The sequence below is a fragment of the Athene noctua genome, chromosome Z (genome assembly GCF_965140245.1).
Source record: "Athene noctua chromosome Z, bAthNoc1.hap1.1, whole genome shotgun sequence".
NCBI lineage: Eukaryota > Metazoa > Chordata > Aves > Strigiformes > Strigidae > Athene > Athene noctua.
Window position 1 is genome coordinate 87,181,949 of NC_134077.1, and position 22,223 is coordinate 87,204,171.

The window sequence follows — 22,223 nt, forward strand, 5'->3', positions numbered from 1 at the left end:
CCTTTTAAAGGAAAAAGAACATTCCCTTTTATTTTTGTAGTACCATAATCGTTTTATCCATTGGTAAAAATGCCCAAATCAATATATTTTTAAAAAATGGTGAATTATAATAGAGGTTAGATCTCTGAAACTCTAGCCTCCTGTTTCTTTGCAGGACAGAGGCCTTAAATAGCAACAAAGCAATAACCATCAACTCACTGTTCTGCTGATAGAGTCAAGTTTTCACCAAGGAGAAAGAGAAGGAAGTCTCTCCGCTAAGTTTAGAGTGAGCAAGCACTATTTGAGAAGAAAAATTGGCCCATGAACTATGAAAACAGATAACTCAAATGATGCAGACTTTCATACTTAAGATGGCTTTGTTTTATTCTGTTAGACCAACAATTTATATAAGTTCTGTTATTTACCAGAAACATTTGTGCAAACTGTATCTATCTGTAAACAGCTGTTAAAATCTCTAGACTATGATATGCATTTGTCTGCTTACCGAAGTGTCATCTGCTAGAAACAAAGAACTGGGATTTGTTTTCCCATGGAAAATCCTATAGGAGTGGCAAGCTTCAGACAGAAACTTTGCAAGTTGAAACTTGCAGATAACTCAACAAAACACTAGCCAAAAAAAGAGTGAGAAAGTACAGTCGGGAGTTGTACGAAGGAGCTGGATGAAACTCCAGAAATGCATGATTATCCTAGAAAGCTGGTCCTTCAAGCAACTCTTATCTTTCTGAAGCATAACTTCTTCAAAAGTCATACTCCTCCTGTCGCTGCTCTTCCCTTGAGAGGGATAAGGACTTCTCTCAAAAGGAAAGAATCAGACATGACAGAATTAGCAAAAAATGGTTAGATTTTTAAAAGATTTCTGAGAATTTAGAAAGTTTTCCAGGCAAGGGAATTCTAAATTTCCATTACTACAAATTGTGCCACCATGGAGACAAAAGATTAGCCCCTTCACATAAGATTATCCAAGGGTTAAGTAGCTACCACATAGCCCAAGAAGCTGCAGTTAGGTCCCACTTCTGTTGCTAACTTCCTGCATGCTATTTGTTAATTCAATTTTCTATAGTTCTTCCTGTATAAAAATTTGAATGATAGTAACTACAAGTGTATTTGGGGGGCTATAAGAAGGAAATACGCAAGCAAAAATATAGACAGACTCTCACATACACGTGCAAAAAACCAGCTTACATGCTTCCCTTTGTATGTTAAATTAACAGAAAAATTGTCAGTTTCTGTGCTCTGTTTGGGAAGGAAGTAAACTTGAGAAACAGAGCAGCTTATAGTTTTTACCATTGCTTGAAAACGCAGAAGCAGGAGAGGAGAGGAGAGGAGAGGAGAGGAGAGGAGAGGAGAGGAGAGGAGAGGAGAAAGAAAAGAAAAGGAAAAGAAGAGAAAAGGAAGAGAAAAGGAAGAGAAAAGGAAAAGAAAAGAAAAGAAAAGAAAAGAAAAGAAAAGAAAAGAAAAGAAAAGAAAAGAAAAGAAAAGAAAAGAAAAGAAAAGAAAAGAAAAGAAAAGAAAAGAAAAGAAAAGAAAAGAAAAGAAAAGAAAAGAAAAGAAAAGAAAAGAAAAGAAAAGAAAAGAAAAGAAAAGAAAAGAAAAGAAAAGAAAAGAAAAGAAAAAAGAAAAGAAAAGAAAAGAAAAAAGAAAAGAGAAAAGATCTTCATTCAGAAAGTAAGCATCTTTTCGTGAAAATTTCAGCTTCCTACAGAACCAGCTAAAACATACTTTAAATGTTAGGGTTTTTCATTGTAAAACTGGATTTCTTTTTTTGGACAAAATTATAGTTTTGTAATGAAGAATTGGTATATTGGCCTGCCAAAGCCCTACTGTCTGAAGTCTTCAAACCTTTAATCATATGGTATTCCCACACAGAGAATCCTGTGGGCTACAAAAGACGTTTCTGCTTGGGTCCTGTCATTCTGCAGGAGAGCTCGACAAATGGAGCAAGATTCCAGCCTATTTAATTTCTTCCAAGACTTGATAGAGGTGGAATGAAGGATGCTGTGAACATGTGCATGACCAGTACCGTCTCACTCGGTGAAGGCTGAGCTGTGGGCTCTGACCAGCTCTGGTGGCTCTGGCCGCTGCAGCAGGGCTGCCTGCTCTGCCCTGCCATCGGAGATTACTCACCCCATACCAGGGCTGCGGAGGTGGAACAGCCGAGGGGTGGGCTCGCATTCCCTTCCTCTGACTCTGCTGCGAAGGTGGTAACCTCCAGTGGGGGAAAAGGCAATAAATAGCTTGGGGGTACTCACATCTCCAGACACCACAGCTGCTTCCTCGGACAGCCTCAGTCAGAATCTCGCACAGACGTGTTACATACAAGAAAGAAGAATTCTCTAATTGGGAATCCCAAACCCAGAACAGCCCAAAGGGCTGTATTTGTTTAAAAGAACTGACCTCCTTCATGATTTATCACTTCGGAGTGTTTGGCAACATGGACACAGGTAGTGTTTTGGGGGCTGTGTTCCTGAGAAAAAGGTAAATCTGGCTATCCAAGAAAAATGTTCAGAAGTCAGGAACATTCTGACTTGTTTCCAGCACACTCAGCTGGAGTACGAGAGACATACTGAATCCCTACCTAACAAGGAGCTGAAATCCGCAGGTGCACAACCACTATTCCCAGTCCCAAAATCTCGCCATCTGGACATGCTTGAACTAGCTACAGACTGAACCTGAAAACCATTATGCTGAGAGATGGAACAATAGTATTCCCTATCGACATTAACTGTGGCAAGAAAACCGAGCTCATTTACTTATTCCATTATCTTGGCTGTCTTCTAAGCTGTTTGCAGACATCAGCCTGCTGCCACGGCAGCAAGAGCTCTTTCCTGAGCTCTGCAGAGCATTTACAATGCAATAAGACAATCTAGAGGAAAGGCAGAGAGTATTACATGTAACGATAAAGGAATACTTCAGGTTCTCTAACATTAATTTTATTTTTGAATATGAAAATGCAATTTGAAAATCAATCAGAAGCTGCCTGTGCCAAAGAAACTAGAGACTTTGATAAGACTGAAGCAGATTACCTCAAAATACAGTTGTCTTTGCCTCTTGAAGTTGATATATTAAAATCAAAGATCTGGAAAAGAGATCGTGACTGATTTCAATGGGCCCAGGCTTTCACACAGCACTTACAGTAGCAAAAGGGACCAGCAATCTCCTAAATAACCAAAATTTCAATGAAAATCAGTAAAGCTACAAGATCCTTTCCATGAAGAGGCCAATGAGCATATAAGCAAAGAGTTTATAAGAATTTCTCCAGTTCAGAAGTGCACAATTTCGTTCCTAGCATCTGCAGAGAGCTTCACAGTCCTGAGGCTTGCCTGGAGTTTCTCAGCAATGTGAAACTTTCAAATAAACTGCAGCAAAGCTTACTTACATGGATTCAAAAGTTTGGCAGGATTCCTGTTTCTGCCTGGGGTATGCTAGATCACAAGACCCCAGAACAAAATAGTGTTAGCAGGAATGGATGAGTACTTCTTTTATTCCTGCCACTGAATTGGTCATGGAGATCAGTAGGAAGCAGACTATACTGCAGAACGTTTAGTCAGCTATTTTGCTCCATCACTCTTCATGAAGGAGGAGGTGGAATTAAGAACATTTCTCCCATGAAAAAGACTTTACAGAAGGAGTAGGAGGATTTCTCAGACTCCTTAATGGGAAGGGAATGAAAAATTTAGTCTGTGGGAGAGACAAGAGAGGTTTCTATAACCCTTGGAGATCCAGTGTTTCACCTCGAGTCCAAGCCCAGAAGCAACTCCTGTTCTGGCTATAGTTTTGAATCCCTCATGGGCATTACTATTAGGTGAGTTTAGTCCTACTAAACAAACTCCTCATTATTGATGCAGATCAAGTCAGAATTGTCAAATGTAGTTATTTACCAGGGTCCTAAGAGTTCTAGGGTTCTGCTAAGGAAGCCAGTTAGGCAGAACCCCCTATACCTGCTAGTGTTTGAAAGCTATAAATGAAGACATCTCCAGGACAGAGAAACGAGAGCACACCTTTCTTTCTAAGAATCCTTTGGAGTAGAAGCATTTTCTAAAGTGACAGGGTAGGAAAATAGTCAACGAGGAGTGTTCCCTTTTAGCCACATTGCTTCGAGCTTACACTGAAACCATAAAGGGCACTCCACACCCCGCTGCAATTCCCTTGCTGCAAGGAAGGGCCTTGTGACAGGAAAGAGCTATGGAATAGGTCCAATAAAGGATTTAGGGACATAGAAAGCTCGATGTGGCAATTCTTGCTATTGAGGCACCTGATCTCCGGAGTGGAATTCACACCGTGTGGGGGTCTGAGGCTTCCTCTGCAGGGCACCGGAAGAGTTTGGTGCTACAGAACAGGATCCAAACCTAGCTGCGTGTGGTGCGGTTGTGAGTGGCCCAGACCAAGCAAACGGGGGTTCAGAAATCCTACCCCTCATCAGAAGTTACACTGCTCTCCCAGGGCTGCAGAGACACCATCATCCACGAAGCTCTACTGGCATTCAGGCATTGAGTTGGGTGTATTGTCCCCTCCTACAGCTAATCTTTCAAAGACCTGAGGAAGAGTCACTCTTCCCTTTTAAGAAAAGGCTGCTGTTGCAGATTTTCTGTATAACAACTAGCAGTTAGAAACCTGCTACAAAACTGGGAACACACGTTCTGTTTCTTCTTTGATCTGAGTGGGCTCAGATCCGTTGTCTCCCATATTGCTATAAGGGATGGGGTTTACCCAGCTCCCATGCTCTATGTAGTTCTAGATAGCTTAAACCTCTGCACCTCCCTGTCATATTTTGCTTTTGTGCATTAACAAATGCAACATTTGTTGGGTCAGAGAAACAGAACTCAACAGAGGACAGAGCTTGAGGGCTTATTACAGCACTTTTGTCTGAGGGATGAGTCTTAAAATCTAAATTCTGCTCCAGATCTGGTGTTCGCATTTTATGTTGAATAGACTCTCAGTAAAAGGCAGAAAGAATCCTTTACGAAAGGAATTAAACTGCAGTCTCTGTCCCTTTGGTGACAAACACCAGCCATATTTCTGATTCTCTTTTGTGAAAAGCTTGATCCTATACTTGTGCATCGCCTTAAGAATTGCTTGCCAGGGATATTTTGTTTATGGAGGACTGAGAGTTCCTAGATCTTTTGGGGCTTAAACTGGGAAAAGACTCTCCATTTTGGCCCAGATGAATACTCAGTAAGCACAGTACAGCCCCCCAGGAATCTTCAAGATCAAATAATAAGGAGTTTCACAAAGTCCATGTGCCTCCAGATTTGGCTTTTGGATAAACGACCTTAAAGTTTATGTTTAGTCACTTCTGTGAAACACTTTCAGATACAGGACAGAAAGTACTGAGCATAATTATGAATTTTTATTCATGAGTTAAACAATATATGTGGGTTGTGCCAAAATTTACATCTGAGAAGGCAAGCTTCTTTTCACACAGGTTACAAAAATACAGATTAAATGCTAAGGCACATGCTGGTAACTGCTGGAGACAAAAGCGTAAAGCTTCCATTTTACTGATATATGTTTGAACATGCTAGAAGTATGCGATAACCAGGCCTTGGATTATAACAATGAAAGGAAAAATTATGTGGGTTTATGTTTTTCGTGCTATGGCCATGACTCTGTTGTAGTAAGCTTTTATACTTTAACACCATACTCTCCATTAAGAACTGCTTCTCTGTCAAGATTTTGATTTCTTTTGAATCAATCTATAGCAGCTGTGTGTTGTTTAAAGTACTCTTATTGACTCTTCTATAATTTGCTTTCTTTGAACAGCCCGTGTGCTGTAACATTTGATCAAAGAAATAAATGTATACTTTAACAACCCAAAGGGAAGTGCATGCACATTTTTATAACTCTGCACTATAAAATGTAATTATAGTTGTCTGTAGATCACACAGGATGATATAAAGAAATGGGTTTGAGATTTTTTTTAAATGAAAGTCTATCCGATATATCATGGATTCTTCCCTTCAAGACCACTGCCTATCATACAAAAGCATTAATGAACCGTTTAGAGTACAGATGATGCAACTTCTTTTAATACAAGTTTTTACTCCTCTGTTAACTGGTAGCCATATATGCAAACACTCAGAACAAAATTAAGTAAGGAAAACACAACAACCTAAAGTTGCGGATTTATAAATTACCGCATAAATAAAATGTTGATGGAAACTTTTTTTCAAGGGCTCTTTCTTAATTCCAAGAACAATAGCTATTTAAGATTTAACTACATTCAACAGTTCTGGAACATGGACATTAATTCACAGCTGACCACTAGACTTGTGATTATTAAAAATGTAGAACAATAAAGCATATGTGTTTGAGGTTTTATAGCCCTGCGAATTTGGTAACTTACATTAATTTCAATTGTCTTTTATATAAACAAACACACAGAGGCCTCCCTGAATTCAGGGCAAATGGAGTCTAATCAATATGAACTACATAATACATAAAGGCTGGATGCAAATTTTATAGTACACAAATAAATAATTAATTTATACCTTCTTACTGTAACAAGGAAGAATAGTCAGCAGATTTTGAAGTTTAACAGAACTTTTGCCAGAACTATGAAAACTCTTGGAAAGCCATCTCAAGAACAGGTAAGTGTTATCCGTGTGCAGTGCAGGGAAGGAAAGGTATGGAGATATTTTGCTTCATGCTAAACAGAAGGGTAAGGTGCTCTGGCCCGAGCAGAGCATTTAAAACACCAGCTCCCTAGCAGGTGGAGTGAAGTAGGCAAAAAAAGCCAGGATTAGACTGAGTTTTTGTATCCCCATCCTCTTCGGTGGTGAAGCTCCTATTGCCTTTGTTACTCGGGGGGGGGGGGTGTGTGTGTGTGTCACTTATTGCCAAATCATCAGTGGCGTGGAAGAGAAGTGGATGTTTTTATTTCTCAGTATAGAGATACATATGCTACTCCTGCTATGAACTATTTATGTCCCAATTCTGCCACCCCTCCTGACACTAGAACTGCCTCAGAAATAAAGCCATGATTCTGCAGATATTTTCAGGAGCATTGAACCTCTTGTGGGTAGTTTCACTGTCTGAAACAAGACTTCTATGAATCTTTGTAGAAATAAGACCTATTCTAGTACTGTTTACTACAAAAGGCGTCAGAGTCTGTAGAAATACGTGTCTGTGCGCTGGGAACCATAACCAAGAGTTCTGAAGTTAGTCAGAAGGCTCTCATTGACAATTCTAGGCTTTCAGTCAGGGGTCTAATTAAACCTGGATGATGGACTTTATATATCAGGGTTTTTTGTTTTTTTTGACAGTGTAGGATTCTTTTTACCTAATACGACTGAGCAGTGGCTAAGGGCCCACATCTGGAAACACTTATGCACTAAAAAACCTTTGCTCATGTGTTAGCATATGAAGAACTGTGCATCACTTGCTGATTTCTCTAGAAACTCAGTACAGCATAATCTTCAACACTGGTTTGACAGAGGAACAGTTGACAGCTTACGGGAGTCCAATAAAACAAAAAGTCTTGAGGGAAAAGAGGGCAAGATCAGTAGTTTGCATTAAAGATAGTTGTGAGGTATGGGAAGATGTGGTATTTCTACACTTGTGATTATTACTACGGTGTAAGAATCCAGGTAAATAGCCACATGTTGTATTTACCTTACAAAAGCAAGGATGTCTCAATGATGAAAATGAAAAATGGGTTTGCTCATAAAAGTCTTTGTGTCTGGAACACAGCTATAAGTAGCTCACTATCTAGGTTGAAAATGGTAATGCAGGGTAGTGTGTCCTATTTTTCCATGCTTGCAGTGAAGATACAATACGGGAATTCAGCCTTGGCAATTACTAATACACCACACAGACACAATTACACCCTGTGTACTGCATAAAGGAATCACTTGTGGTCTGCCTCCATTACAAAGAGCAGTAGGGGGCCAACATGCAAGAAGACAAAATGCTTTACAAGGAGGAAGGAGACCAGAAGAGTTGATGTACCCAAATACAAGGACCTTGATTCTTTTTGGAGTGATTTAAGTCCCTTTCCATCAATTATCGTCCTTTGTCTCCAGAGTCTTATCACAAGCAGCATTACAGGAACTGAACACAAAACAATACTCAGGCTCGAATAACCCTGTGAACTGTGCTGACATTTCCACACCCTGTTGCTGTGTTTGACCAGGTTACTCAGATTTAAAAAACAAAACAAAACAAAACAAACAAAAACACCAAATCCAAACCCAAAACACTCCATACAGAACAACAACAACAAATATTCCTGTTTTAAATAACATGCTCTACGCTTCCTGGTGTCTTTTCTGCCATTAAATATTACTGATATCTTGCACTGCAATACCACAGTGGTGATGTGATACACAAACCTCTGTAACACAAAACAAGATTGGCTTTCTCTAATACAACAGCTTTTCAGATTAAAAGTTCCTGCTTTGTGAGGTTCTCAACAGGTTTATTTTAAAGTTAATTAGATCCTGCCCCTTGCCATTCCCATCTCCTCTACCCACTTGGTAAAATATGAGTTTCAGATAAATGAAGAATTACAAATAAAAAACTTAGCTTACCTATACGCAAAAGTGCTCTGCAGCTAAATTTTGATTTCTCAGTGAAATAAATCAGCTGTCTACTCATTCACTTTTACTGCTCAGAATCAGAGTAATAAATTTTTCTTTCTTATTGATATGTGAAGTTTTGAGGGCACAATTTAAACTATGAAATCAATGAAAAGCATCTATTTTTTTCATTCATTCACGCTAGATATGTGACATTTCATGGTAATTCTTGACAGAACATTGCAGTCATTGCTCATCTGAAAATAAATTAAAAAACATGTGGAAAGTAAAAAAAAAAAAAAAAAAAGGACCTTAGGAAAGTCAGCTATTTTTGACAGTAAGTTAGCTTCTGTGAAACAAAGCCTTGTCTTTCAGAAAGTGTTTACGATCTATGAGGAAAAAAAAAATATATCCTTGGGCTAAAATGTTTATTGGCACCTAGGAGTCTGAAGAGAGCAAGTCAGGCCTGTGGTTTTTTGAGGGCACTTTATCATCGCCTGCATTCTCAAAGGGATCTGTGAATGAATAGAGCTGGATTACTCAGCCTTCTATTCCACGCCTATTCCTCTCCATTTTCCTTGGCAAGGCTGAGAGCCAAGCTATTTTTAGTCAGGCAGTTTTCTATTTTTAGACAAATATCAGTTAAGAGACATTGTTAGGAAAAATTTAAAAAAAGAAAAACACAAAAGGGGGAGGGGATGAGGCTTCCCATCTCATATTGTGAAGCAAGCCCTTCAACCTGTAACTCCAGGCGTTTCAGCTGCTTCCAATCTTGGAAAAATAAAGAAAATTCAGAGTTCAGGGATTTAAAAATAAACCTACCCTCTGGCAAACAGACCAAAATACAACAAGCTGTTACTATGTGAAACAGTGACTACAAAAACAAAGAACATTCTCCAATGACTAGATTGGGATAAAACTCTGGAGCTATTAAGTTATAAGAATGTTACACAGACATGTAAGATTTTTCCAGCTTCTCAGCCAGATATATCATGTTTTGGAGAAAGAAACAGTGATCGGTGAAATAGACCTTGCTCTGAGAAATACAGATTTAAGTTCTCAGTTTGACAAAGAAACGAACTATGAACAGAGTTTGACAGATATATATATTCTGCACATATTTTTCACCTTTGTCATCACAGCATTTTTACAACAATCTGTTCAAAACATTTCCTAGATTATTAAAATATTTTAAAAAATATTACTAAGAACAAAAGAATAAAAGGAAAATAATGCAGAGATGTGACCAATCCTCAGTAAGTAGAAATCGGGAGAACCAGGGGTCCCTCAAAATATACTCAAAAGTGGCTTTTGCTCTGTCATGTGCTTCAGAGTACCTAACTTTGCATCCATTTTACTTTTCTCTATCTCAATTCTCTTCTTCCAGGTATGGAAAAACAAGCTGTCAGGCAGGCTACTTCACTTTCATTTGAGATACATTAGGATTACAAACTATGTTTCATGTCAACCAAATCCTCGTTGCAAATGGTGGAAAAGGGTTTTTTTTATATATTTTCAGAGAAAGCAAAACAGAACAACTCATTATGCAAATTTCCCTTTGCTGCATTTTTCACATATTGGATTAATTTGAACTACAATAGAAAAAAAGAAATAGTTTCAACAATTGACCCTCTACCTTTCTTCTAGGTTGAAAAGCATCAAAAGTGTATCACTTATTAGATGCACAGCAACAGGGTGCTGTGGAGTTATCAAGGAGAGTTTAAATAATAGCTGGAGAGAATAAAACGCTATCTATTGGATGTAGTAGAGGGAATAATTTGGACAGTCTCATTGACTGGATGAGCAGTCCCATTGAGGGACTATTGTGGACAGAATAGAATTGCCCTCCACAGTTTTCCAGCTTTGAAGTTTTTCTTGTGGTCTTGCAATAGTTAATATTTACCTGAAGCCCAAATTGACAGAGTAATAAGATTAGGTAAGTATACCAGCTTTGTCTGAAAAAGATATATTTCTAAATTAATTGCTTGAAAAAACGAAATTAAGATTGATAGAGTGGAGAGATTTTTAGTACTTTTGAAAATGAGATATTTTTCCCTCTATGATCTTTTTGTAGTAATCATGGTTAGGAAAAACATAGAAAAAACTCATATGAGGATATTAGGTTAAAGACACATTTTCCAGAGGCTCAAAACCCAGAAGGCAAACAAAGACCAAAGGAATATTACAAAAATGCTGAAGATCTTGAAGTCAGTCCCATGATTTTGTCATACATGAGGTTAGCAATAATGGTTTGGCTCATATTTACTAAAAATGAAACAAGAAGTAAGCATTTAAAAAGCTGAAATCATCATCCAAAGGAAATTCTTTGGCCAGTTGACCCTGTCCAATCATCTCCTGGCCTGTGTAAACGGGTAAAAGTAGCTGGTTTGGTTTTTTTTTTTAACAAGCTGGTCTTCAACCAATTTACAAAGGAAATCAATAATATTATCCCCATTTTACAGATAGGGAAACTGAAGCATTAGGAGGAAATGTGACTTGTCCAAGGTCACACAACAGTATTTGGCAAAGCTATTAATAAAATCCAAGTCTCATGAGTCCTAGTCCAGGGCAGTATCCAATAGACTGTACTGTCTTTAGATCACCCTGAATAACCTTTCTTACACAGAGGCTTACTTTCTATACTGTCCCAGATCTTCAGCCCATGGTAGCTGAAATAATTCCCCTGATTTCCACAGCTGAAGATCTGAATTGATGTGTATTTCATAGCTTGTTTATATGCAGTATTATGTTATGATGACAAGAAAAGAAAATACACTTATTACATTAAACAAGCTACAACAGTTGCCTTACTTTTCCTAAAAAGAGCACATTTATAGAGTTATATGGGCTTATTTACTACAAATATACAGATAAGAGTCTTAATTGATATGAAGAGGCTTTCAGAATCTAATTAACCTCCCAGCTAGTCATTAGCTCTGTGACCTTTAGAAATAATTGACAGAAGGAATTTTTTTTTCCTCTTCATCTCATTCAGAACTTCCACACCAAGTGACTAATTCTACACGTGCTACAGGACCCACAGCACACCTGTAAGAATCGATGGGATGATGCACAGTAAGTCCATCAGCAAAACTAGACAATATACTGCCCACGTAGCACATCACATGCGCGCACCTTTTGCTGCCTGAGTGCCATCCTCACCAACTCCAGCCTTCAAGTGTCTTAAAGCTGTGCTTTTAAGTCTCGAGTCCCTCATGCCTGCAGGAGGTTTAGCAATATTTCATGCCTATTAACACTGTTTCTGGTCATACTAAAAGCGATTGGATTTTCAATTCAAGTTAGTTCTTCTAACCTGTGGAAGTATTATCTGCCATTGCTTGCATGTTTTCATTATCCACATTTTTTTCAGAGCAAAACGCTTTTTCAACACATACACACAAAAGAAAAATTCTGAATTCCACCACTCTGCAGGTCTTGGTATTACTTTGTTCCCTGCCATCTTAACATTAAGGTCTGTAAAGATGTCTCTGTGTGTTGTAAAACACAAAGGATGTGCAATCTGCAGGGAGAATTTCACATGTCCACCAGCTCACTTCCCCTCGGGGGAAAATGCTACTGCAAATGGCCCTCATCTCTCTTGTTACGTTCAGTTCATTCTCCCTCACCAAATACAGGAGTCCACTGGGGAAGGGAAAATACTCTGCAAAAGGTCAATTCATCAGCAGTTACTAGTGCAATGAAGATGTATGACCCTGTGCAAAACAAGTTAAAAAGATGATGCTGGATGCTGATTATCTATGAAAAAGAATCTATAATCTGTAAATTATTTAAAAATCTGATGTATTATTACTGTTTTTCCCCATGGCCAACCAGCAACCCCCCCACAATGGTGCTAGGATAATTAATGTCTGCTAGCGTAGCTCAGACTAATTCTTGATGAAATCTTCAGTATCACTAAAATCAGGAGTTCACCCAATGTGAGTTTCTCCAAACACACCCAATTTCAGTGAGAAAGAGGGAAAAGAGGATGGAGGGGCATCAAGCATAATGGAAGAGCAATCCCTAACAGGCAGCCTGAAGGAGCAGCTGATGAGACGAGGAACAAAGCAAAGAACAACTTAATGACACTCTCAGGGACAGGAAGACAGGAAAAGAAGGATGTACTGGAGTGCAACTGGTGGGAGATTAATCAGGATGAAACTGAGGATGAGTTGAAGGTGAGGAGACTCTCAGAGATGGCCAAAAGATGGTCCGTAGTATGAGAGGTATAAACATTGATGGAAACAGGATTGTTGTATCTTACATGGAGAATCACGTTACTGTATCATCACCTTATTTTGCTACCTCTTCTTACTGTGCTGTGTCTGAAGTCTGGCGGTAAACACTTCAAGGTGGGATCTGTTAGCGTGCATTAGAATGCAGCAAAATTGCAAGAGTAAGTGGAGAGGTGGGTGAAAGGGCATAGTAGGCTTGATAAATATTCCGGTGAAAAAAACCCCCACAGAGTATAACTGAGAAGTGAAATGAGGATAAGGTTTTATTGAAGCAGAAAGATATGATGGTGTACTGCAGGAGCTGACATCTTCCTATATGTACAAGTCTGTGTCGAGGACCCTTAAATCTTTCTAAGTGTAAAAAAAAGGAAAGAGGGAAAAAAAAAGAAGTAGTTAAAGCCAGATGCCAGTAAAAGATAAAGCCAAAAAGCCAAAGAAGACAGCAAAAGGGATATTTCAGAAAAGAAAAGACACTGAAGTAATGGAAGAGTTTCTTGTAAGATAAAAGACAGCTGCAAAGATCATCAGACAGATGTGTGTGCATGCATGCAAAGTGGCAGTTTTAAGTAGTGAACTTTACAAAATTCAGAGATTTGGTGGGTGATCAGCACTGACAACACAGAACCTCTGTTAGCAAAGAGAAAAACGGAGGAAGTTTGCGTTGTTCCTCTTTTCTCTCTACCAGTGATTAGCGTTATGGCAGAGGGGAACTGAGGAGGTGGATGTATGTTGGCCAGAAAACGGAAGGTGTGTTTAATGGGATGAATTTGAAAGGGCTGACCTACTAGGAGAACTTGAGTTAAAGTTAGTGGCCACTGAATCAGCAGAAGACTAGAAGCCAGCTGGAGAAAGAGGGACAATAAGAGCGGCAGGGTCAACAAAATTGATGGATTGGGAGCTTAAAAAGAGCTGAAAGATGAAGTGGTTAGTGATTGGTGGAGGAATGATTTATGTGCACACAGAGCAAGGATCAGTGTATTAGACTCAGAATCAAAACCAGGGCTTAGTGAAAACTCACTAGAGGTCTGTTAAAGCTGAGACAGTAGCTGATGATCTGACATGAAAGAAGTGACACGGAAGAAGGGACAGCGAGAGAAAAGACAGGCAGGAAGTTTCACCTTAAATCAGCAAAGGCTTGATGGCTTCACTGAAGAGCCACAGCAGACTTCTGTAATATGGTTAGGGTTGTAATTACATTTGCGGCCAAGATGCAAAACATCTCCCTGTATTCCTGCTCTGAAATACGTCCCTTACAATCTAAGGGCGATGTCCTTTCTGAGCTCCTAAACTGCGGGTTTACAGTGCTTCTGGCACTGGATTCTCATTACTCGCAGTAGCATAGCAGTGAAATTTCACTGTAATGAGTGGTGTTACATCCAATCCTGTTTTACAGAAACAAGGAAAGGGTCTGGCCCCATTTTAAATAAATGCAAAAAATGCATAATGGACATACTTGCCTGTGACATTTACTCCTTCCCATTTTCTCATTGCCATAAGAAAATTATTGCCCAGTCCTATACAATTGTGCTGATAATCTTCAACAACAAGCTCATAATCTAAGTTTTTTCTGATAGAGCATATAGGAACTGGTTGTATTGACAAGCTTCTAAGGACAGATTGGAACTCTAGATCTAAAAACACTACTTCTGTACCAAATATTGTGTACCAAATGCCACAGGATTTTGTAATGAGAGAAAATGTAATCCCATTTTAAAGAATGACAAATCTTCTAGTAATTATCTAATGGAATTTTAAATGACAGCTCCTGAATATATTGTTGTTGGTATGTACATACAGCACTTGGAAGTTAGCATAAAGATGAAAATGATCTTTACTTCCCTCGGTGTTGAGGGAACTCTGCACTGGTTCTCCTATTCCTTAAAATAAGTTACTATACCCAGAAACCAACACCCACTTTTTAACTGAAGCAAAATTTAATGAACGGCTGTGGTGTGAGTGGTTTGGTGGGTGAGGACATAAAGGCTTCAGTTTTAAGAATCAATTTAACTCTAAACAGAAGTCTCGGAATGAACTTCTTTTTTTTTTTTTTTTTTTTTTTTTTTTTTTTTCAGAACTAATACGTATCATAAAACCTCCATGGAGGTTTTGGTAAGAATCACAATAATTGTCGCTGTTGCTTAAAATGGATAGACTTGCGTGTTGAACGCAAATATTTTCTCCTTCGTGAGTACACACTGACTTTTAGTTACCTGTGGGTGTTGTAAGTATATTTACTGTGTAATAAGTAAAACACATTCAGCTGGTAGATTATTTTTGTGATCTAAAGAACTCAGATATACCAAATTGCATGTTAATCAACTCCATTTTGAATGAGGCAACTGGAAAAGACCATCTCAGTTATATTTACTACATGTAAATAAAACATAAATAAAATAAAAGAAATAAAAATAAAAATAAAAGAAAGTATAAGCTACTTGCTTAAAGCATTAAACCAAAAGAGCTCAAAGAGTAACAGTGACTGAACTTTACATTTCTCTAATATTAGCCACTCCGTTTTACATCATGACAGATGTAATCAGATCACATGCCTATAAGTTGGGTAGGATCAAATTCCTTGACTTGCAGTAATACGAATATTAAAATCAGTGTTAAATAATTTTTCCCTTGAAAAACAGTGTGATGTTTGTTAGATGTGTGACACTTGGTGTCTTATGATATTTCAAATAACAAATTATGGCCTGAAGACTAATTCCTTCAGAAATGCTACATATAATTAATCCCAGTAATTAAACTGAAAACATTTGATTAATAAAATTAACAGCTTTAGCCAGACCTACATGAAAATTCATGTAATTTTTCCATTTGAACAGCAATGCTTTAACTTAAAGGTAATTAACTACATATTAGAGACCTACTCTTTTGATTTTCATTGAATATAGATTGTTCAAAGAAGTTATACCACATTCTAATGACTGATGATAACACAGTTCTACCACAAACAAAAAGTAACTATATAGTTAATATTATGCTGAATGTGAACAGAAATTGGATCCTAAATTAAAGACCTTAATAGGGTTGACAGTTATATTTCAAATTTTTGTAGGTCTACCTAAAAAAGTTTTCTTTCTCGAATACTGTGAAGAAATCTGAGAGCACGGCTACGCCCTTTCCTTCCACTGAAATACATTTATTGAAGAGTCATTTAGATTAAAATTATCAGATTTAATAATACTGTCTGATTCTCAGCTGCTGTTGATTGCTCTGGAAGAACAAGATTAAAAAGTTGTAAGTGTGAAATCTAGCTGTCTGAAAGTGAAAAAAAAAAAATGGACTCCTTACAAGGAAAATATGTGTAATGTAGTCAGTTTAATTGATCAATTTAAATATTTAAATGTGTGGCAGATTTATATCCTGTACCTAAAAATATATCCAGACTACACTAAGAGTCAAGCCATTTCTCAGACTGCATACTTTCATGGGCTCTATTCCTCTATTGTACTCACAACTGTGATGTTAATTATCAAGTAAAGGTATGATAATATGAAACCCTTGTTCAAAACCTACACCCTGCAGAAGTACTCCTTTGATCCTGAAACAGTACTGGCATTGGTGGGGCTTAAGTATTTTGCATTACAGGCAGAACACTGAAAAACATAACAGCAAAACGATCAAAAGACCGAATTTAGAGCTGACAGAACATATGGAAAAACTATAAACATTCACTTCATTTGGCCTTTTCTGTCTATTCTTAGATTACTCAATTTAAATAAGTTTTATTTCAATTACCTACTTTTATTTGGCTTCTTTCAGAGTGAAGAAGGCTGCCCACCAGATTTTGGGTATAGCCAAAAAATTACACGTCTGAATGCAAAACTGCCTATCAGCCTATCCAAACTGCCCCACTATTTTTGCAGGAAGGGGATTTTGCCGGCGCAGAGACTGTTTTTTCTGCTAATCTCAAAGTTACAACAGGATAAACACTATTTTAAATTTTACATTTTCACTCAAGTTTCTTGAAAACCCATAGTCTTCATGATCAAAAGTATTCATTCATTGTGAAACAAGTAATAAATCCCTAACTACTGGCTTACTCACCTATTCCCACAAGAAATCCTGCAGGAAGAAGTAAAGATATCACAGGAAACTTTTCCTGCTAAGAATATTCTGGCTTTTTGCCACTAGCAGAGGACAGGGCATTATTTTAGGGATAGAATTTCAATTCTGCTGGACAGGACATGGGCTTCCCAGAGCTAGGTGACAGGAAAGGCTTCATGTCTATATAGGAGATTTAAAGGAAGAGAGGAAAAGAGGTGATGGAGAGGAGGAAGAAATTATGTACTTTCCCCTTAGTCTTAACTCACATAAATTTTTGTTCTGCTGTCAGAACCTCATCCTCTCCTAATGAGGGAGAAAATCTGCTGCGAGATCATGAAGGAAGCAAAACAGTATCACCCTGTATGTTGACATAAGGATAGACAGAAAAGTGATATATATTCCTGGGTTGCAGTCTTTGCCAATCTATGGTGGTGTGACTGTGGCATCTTGTAACAAGTGTTATGATGTCTATTATACAGTACTTTTCCTCCATCAGAAACAATTTATATGTAATTCACACACTTATTTCTTCTATTGCTAGTCTTAAATACATGACTAGCCCAGGTGAAGACTCCAAAAGCACCAAAGACTCATTTTGGACAACATGCAGATTATTTTAAAATCTGAAACTAACACCTCTAAAAAGACCTGAAGTAATCTAAGCCTTGTATAGGCCAAGGTACTCAGTAGCATTTATGAATAAATTGTCACTGATCTTTAAGACGCAACCTCGTCCATCCAATGCTTTTTAGAATTATACCATTAGATACCTAATCACTTAGGTGTTTTGAAAACAGGAGTTGCATAAGTCACGTAACTAATTCTTTAGACATCACTTGTTTTGCTATCACAACAAAAAATGAAAACTTCATTTATTTTGCATGGCTTGAATCCTAATGTGATTATAAACTGACTTTTCTGCAAATATTAGAAGCTTAAAATCAAAAATCTTAAATTTTAGTTAATAATTTACAGTTATTGTAAATAAAACTTGACCTAAACAGTGGGGTTTTTTTTAATAATCACAACGGTTTAAAAATAATTACTAGTACTATGATAGTACTGCTTTGATGCTGTTATTACCGTATTATGGTAACAGCATTCTGTGTGAGGTAGCTGACTCATTTATTATTGTGCAGCTTGTAAGTAAACTTGTCTTGAATTTTATTAAACCTCCTTCCACTGTAAATAATCAAAAAGCTAAAGAAGTCAGCCATATGCCTTAAAGTAGTAATTTAAAATCCTTTTCTTCCACATCTTTTACAATGTATTTTTCAGTTCCTTCTGGACAGAGGACATTATGACTTTTGGAGCGAGGAGCCAAGGCAGACAGTGTTTGCTGGAGACCAGGTCACCAGGAGTGACTAGGAGACAAGCGGAGGTTCAGCTGGGAGGTAGTGGTCAAGGTGTGGAGAGGACTAACAGGACAAAGGGACAAAGCAATGCAGAAAGCTGGATGACAGAGAGCCAGAGATCCCATTGCAGGAGTTTCTGCTCAGCATATGAAACTCAGCAGGATAAAACTACGAGCTCACACATGGATTCCCTCCAGTCTCTGCTGCGCCATCTCCAGCCCCAAACCCATACTCCGTGGTCCCTGTTCTGCTCTCCTGACACTGTATCACCTCCAGGGTGTGTTCTACAACTCTCAAGAAAGGTGATCAGGCCTCTCGCTTTGAGTGCCTCTGTCTCAGAGCAAAGTATAAAAAAAAAATAATCCTCACAGAACACAAAATCTTACCTCAACAATATCCGAATTCGTTCGACTCTCATGCGGCTCATTGTACTCGGTATATTTCAGCAACACTTTGTCCATATCGGTGCTGGCATACTGGAACAGTTTGTTGGTGCTGTTGAAGATGATCAGAGCAATCTCACAGTCACACAGAACACTCAGCTCATAAGCCTTCTTCATTAACCCAAATTTCCTCTTTGTAAATGTCACCTGGAAAAAAGAAAAAAAGACCCGTCAAAAATCCCCAAGCTGCTCTTTGTAGTCCTCCTTCTTTCTTTTGGAAATATGATGTGTGACTGCTCTAGCTTTTGAATTGAATGCATGCAGAAGGCAAATGCATAAATATAAATATAGCCCCAAAATAGACTATATGTATGTTTTACGTAAGTGAGAAAACACACCTAATTCTCACTGCACAAAACTCGAGGTACAGGTAAAGAGCGTGGGACATTTTCATTAAGTAGCACTATCACATGTTGATACTTCATCTTTCTCTGTAACTGTTCAATATATTTTTATACTGCATACATCTTTCCCACCAATATTTTCAATCTGCACCTCAGAATTTCAGCCGTAAATAGTTTGAACATGTGCAGTCAATTCTTATTTTTATTAGTGATTGACTTTGATTCCATGTTAAATAGTGATTGACTTGATTCCATGCCCCAACTTGTGCTAGATTTTTAGTGATTATTTCAAACAGCATCTAAGTTGTGCAAAAGAGGTACATTGTTCATATGAACACACTCACAATGGTTCTGAAGAAATATCTAGTGTTAAAAATTCAAACACTTTTTGAGAAATGAGAACTATAAAGCACAAACAATAACTGACCAGTAACATACACCACCTTTGAAACTGTCTTTTCTAAACACAGAAGTAGCACACTTTATTTTATTTCAAATGACATGCTTAGAAATGCAAACTGGAATTTTTTAGTACAAAGGACTTTGGGCCACATCATATAGGAAAAATAGGGATGTGCCGGTAAGTTCTCAGGAGGCCAGCTAATGTCCTGACATACTGTACAGCCTAGGCTGCATGAAAAATTATCTTTACTCTGTACAAAACCGTAATTTTCCACAGGGACTGTTTTGACAATGAAAGACCTGCACATCAAATAAATGTGTTTTGGTTTTTATCTTTTTTTTCTCTCCTTTTCTGCACTAGCTTACAAGTTCCAGTAAGACATGTGACTCAGAATAAGAAACTACCATGAGCTGTTTAAGCTAATTGCATGATTGAATTTTTCTCCTTCTTCAGTTTTTTCAGATACGCCATTTCCATTAAGTGTATACAACTGTGATTTTTTTTTTTTTTACATCTGTTTTCTTCTCTAATAACTTTCAGTTGCAGGAATTTTTAAGATGAACACACAGTTTTGCCAAGTCTATTATTAATGAAATGTAACATGTAGTCAAGGTATCTGATATGTTAAGGACAGGCACGCAACCAAGTTTAAAGGTCTGCCTAATCCTGAACTTGTTGCTGCCATTCCTTAATACCTGTAAGCAGCAGCACCTCTGCACTTCAGTGCCGAGGCAAGAAGATTCATCTGTACGTGGTTCATACGGATGCTGTTTTATCTTGTCATATTCCTAATGCAAGTTAATGCTAACTGCAACCCCAGACCACCTTAAAATCCCAGCACATCTGGCCGTGGAAAACATGACCTTTAAGTATTGCTAATCCCTATTCCATCTCAGAAAGATGAGGAGGCTCTGTGCCAATACTTTTATTCTCCCAAATATCTATTGAATGCTACTCCTCTTTTCATTCCAATCTCTTTAGCCTCTGTCAACATACTGTTAAGAAAAGACGGATTGCCTTTAAAAACAATTATTCAAGCATTTTAAAAACACACTTTCCACAGCACTGGTCTCAAGTACGCATAATTGATAGTAAATTCTTTCTAAATTTGTCTGTCTCAATGGCTTTTGATATTTGGAATGAATAATGAGATAGGTAACAAAACTTCATTCAAATTCAGGAAAAAACCCTAGTCTCTCAAATACTCAGTGTTTTCTCTGGTTGCAAAAAATTGCAATGCGTTTGTTGAAACATATATATATATATATATATATATAAGCGCATGTTTTAGAAAAAAGCTAAACACACAGAAAATAAAACGTACTAACTCAACATATTTTTCTGCATCTAAAATGCCTTTCAATCAACTTTTTGACCACAGTGCTGTAGGTGGAGTGTCTCTATACAGTATGGTTTCTGTTGCACAGAAACCTCAGAATTTAGCATGTTACAGCTTCTTACCATCAAAGTACACTCCAGTACAGAAATATCTTTAAAGCCACTGTTTGTATTTACTGTTAGGTGCTCCTGAACATTTAGAATAACCACACAGCTCTGCTGCACAGCACATACTTATTTCATAATACTTATCACCAGAATGATACTGGTTAGAGTTCCTTTTTGTGGAAAGTGAAAAAAAAGAACAACAAACCAGCTAGATCTTCTTTTGCTTTCTTTAAAATATAATCTTAATTGCTCTGAATTTGATTTGTTTTTAACTCCTTGATCTTTCTAACATTTTCTAAATTTATCAGATAACACTTTCTGTCGCTGCTGATAAATGCATTAAAACCAATTGTATCTACTACTGTTTCTACGGTGACCTGGAATATTACTTTTCTTTTAAAATATGCCATTCATTGTGGCTCATCTTTTATATATATATAAAAAAATATATATACACGTAAATTTATTATGCTTTCACAACAGTTTATAGTAGGGGTGAACCAGTATTTTCAAATGTACAGTGAAAGGTCAACCTCAGAAAAGATTAAGAATACTCTTCAAGCCATTTAAAAAGAAATTATCTTTTTGCATAGTTTTTTTCTATCTGTCTACATAAGGAAGATGAATATACTTGTCTTCCATGTGCTAAAATATTTCTGTGAGCAATGTAAGTAGACAGCATCTTCATTACTGAACTTATTTTGGTCTCAATTTGTTAACCATTTGTTATGTTAACTATATTTACCCAAACTAAAATTATCTAATAAATATTGTCTAAGGTAACAGAAAATATTCTAGTATTGCGGAAATTTTGCTGAGTGGTAAAAATTAGCATAAAGTATTTAAAACATTTGGTCTCTTTCGTCTAGGCGGAAGGAGTGTGCAACCTGCACTCAAGAAGCTCTGACTACAATTGAACTTGACAGTGCTGAGAATGAACAAGACACACACAACCTGCATGAAGGCAAGTTTCTGAGTAGCTGTAGCTGCAGTATGAAAAAAATCCATGTGGTCACACAGTCTTATTATTCTATACTTTGTTTAAAGTTGTCAGTCATGATAGCATCATGTAACAATGGAAAACGTCACTTTGACATCTGGCATAAAGAACGTTAGTGAGACTGAAAGGAAACACACATACAGTGAGACAATTCATCAACATATTTAAAAAAGGACATTCAAAAGTACATGCGTTTCAATATCTGTTTAATATTTAACTTTTTTTTCAGCAGCAAGCATGAAATCACTACATGTTCTTTCCTGACAGTATTAGTCAAGATATGATTAATTATCCCTGCTGTCTAAACCACTGCTAATTCGTAGGTGTTTTTCAGTTCACAATTTTTCTCCTCTTTAGGAGAATGTTATCCAATTTAGAAAGTTATTTTCTTTTGGGGATATAATATTTTATAATGACAGTGTGAG

The 22,223-nt window shown here is 37.4% G+C and overlaps 1 protein-coding gene across 10 annotated transcripts in view; it reads right to left on the reverse strand.

Moving 5' to 3' along the window:
* MEF2C (myocyte enhancer factor 2C) overlaps positions 1 to 22,223 on the reverse strand; it is a 126,976-nt gene that overhangs the window by 48,787 nt on the left and 55,966 nt on the right. For all 10 annotated transcript variants that reach the window (XM_074932688.1, XM_074932694.1, XM_074932691.1 and 7 more), the window contains exon 3: positions 18,549 to 18,752. In XM_074932688.1, coding sequence (XP_074788789.1) covers positions 18,549 to 18,752 — 204 coding nt within the window. The remainder of the gene's footprint in view (positions 1 to 18,548; positions 18,753 to 22,223) is intronic.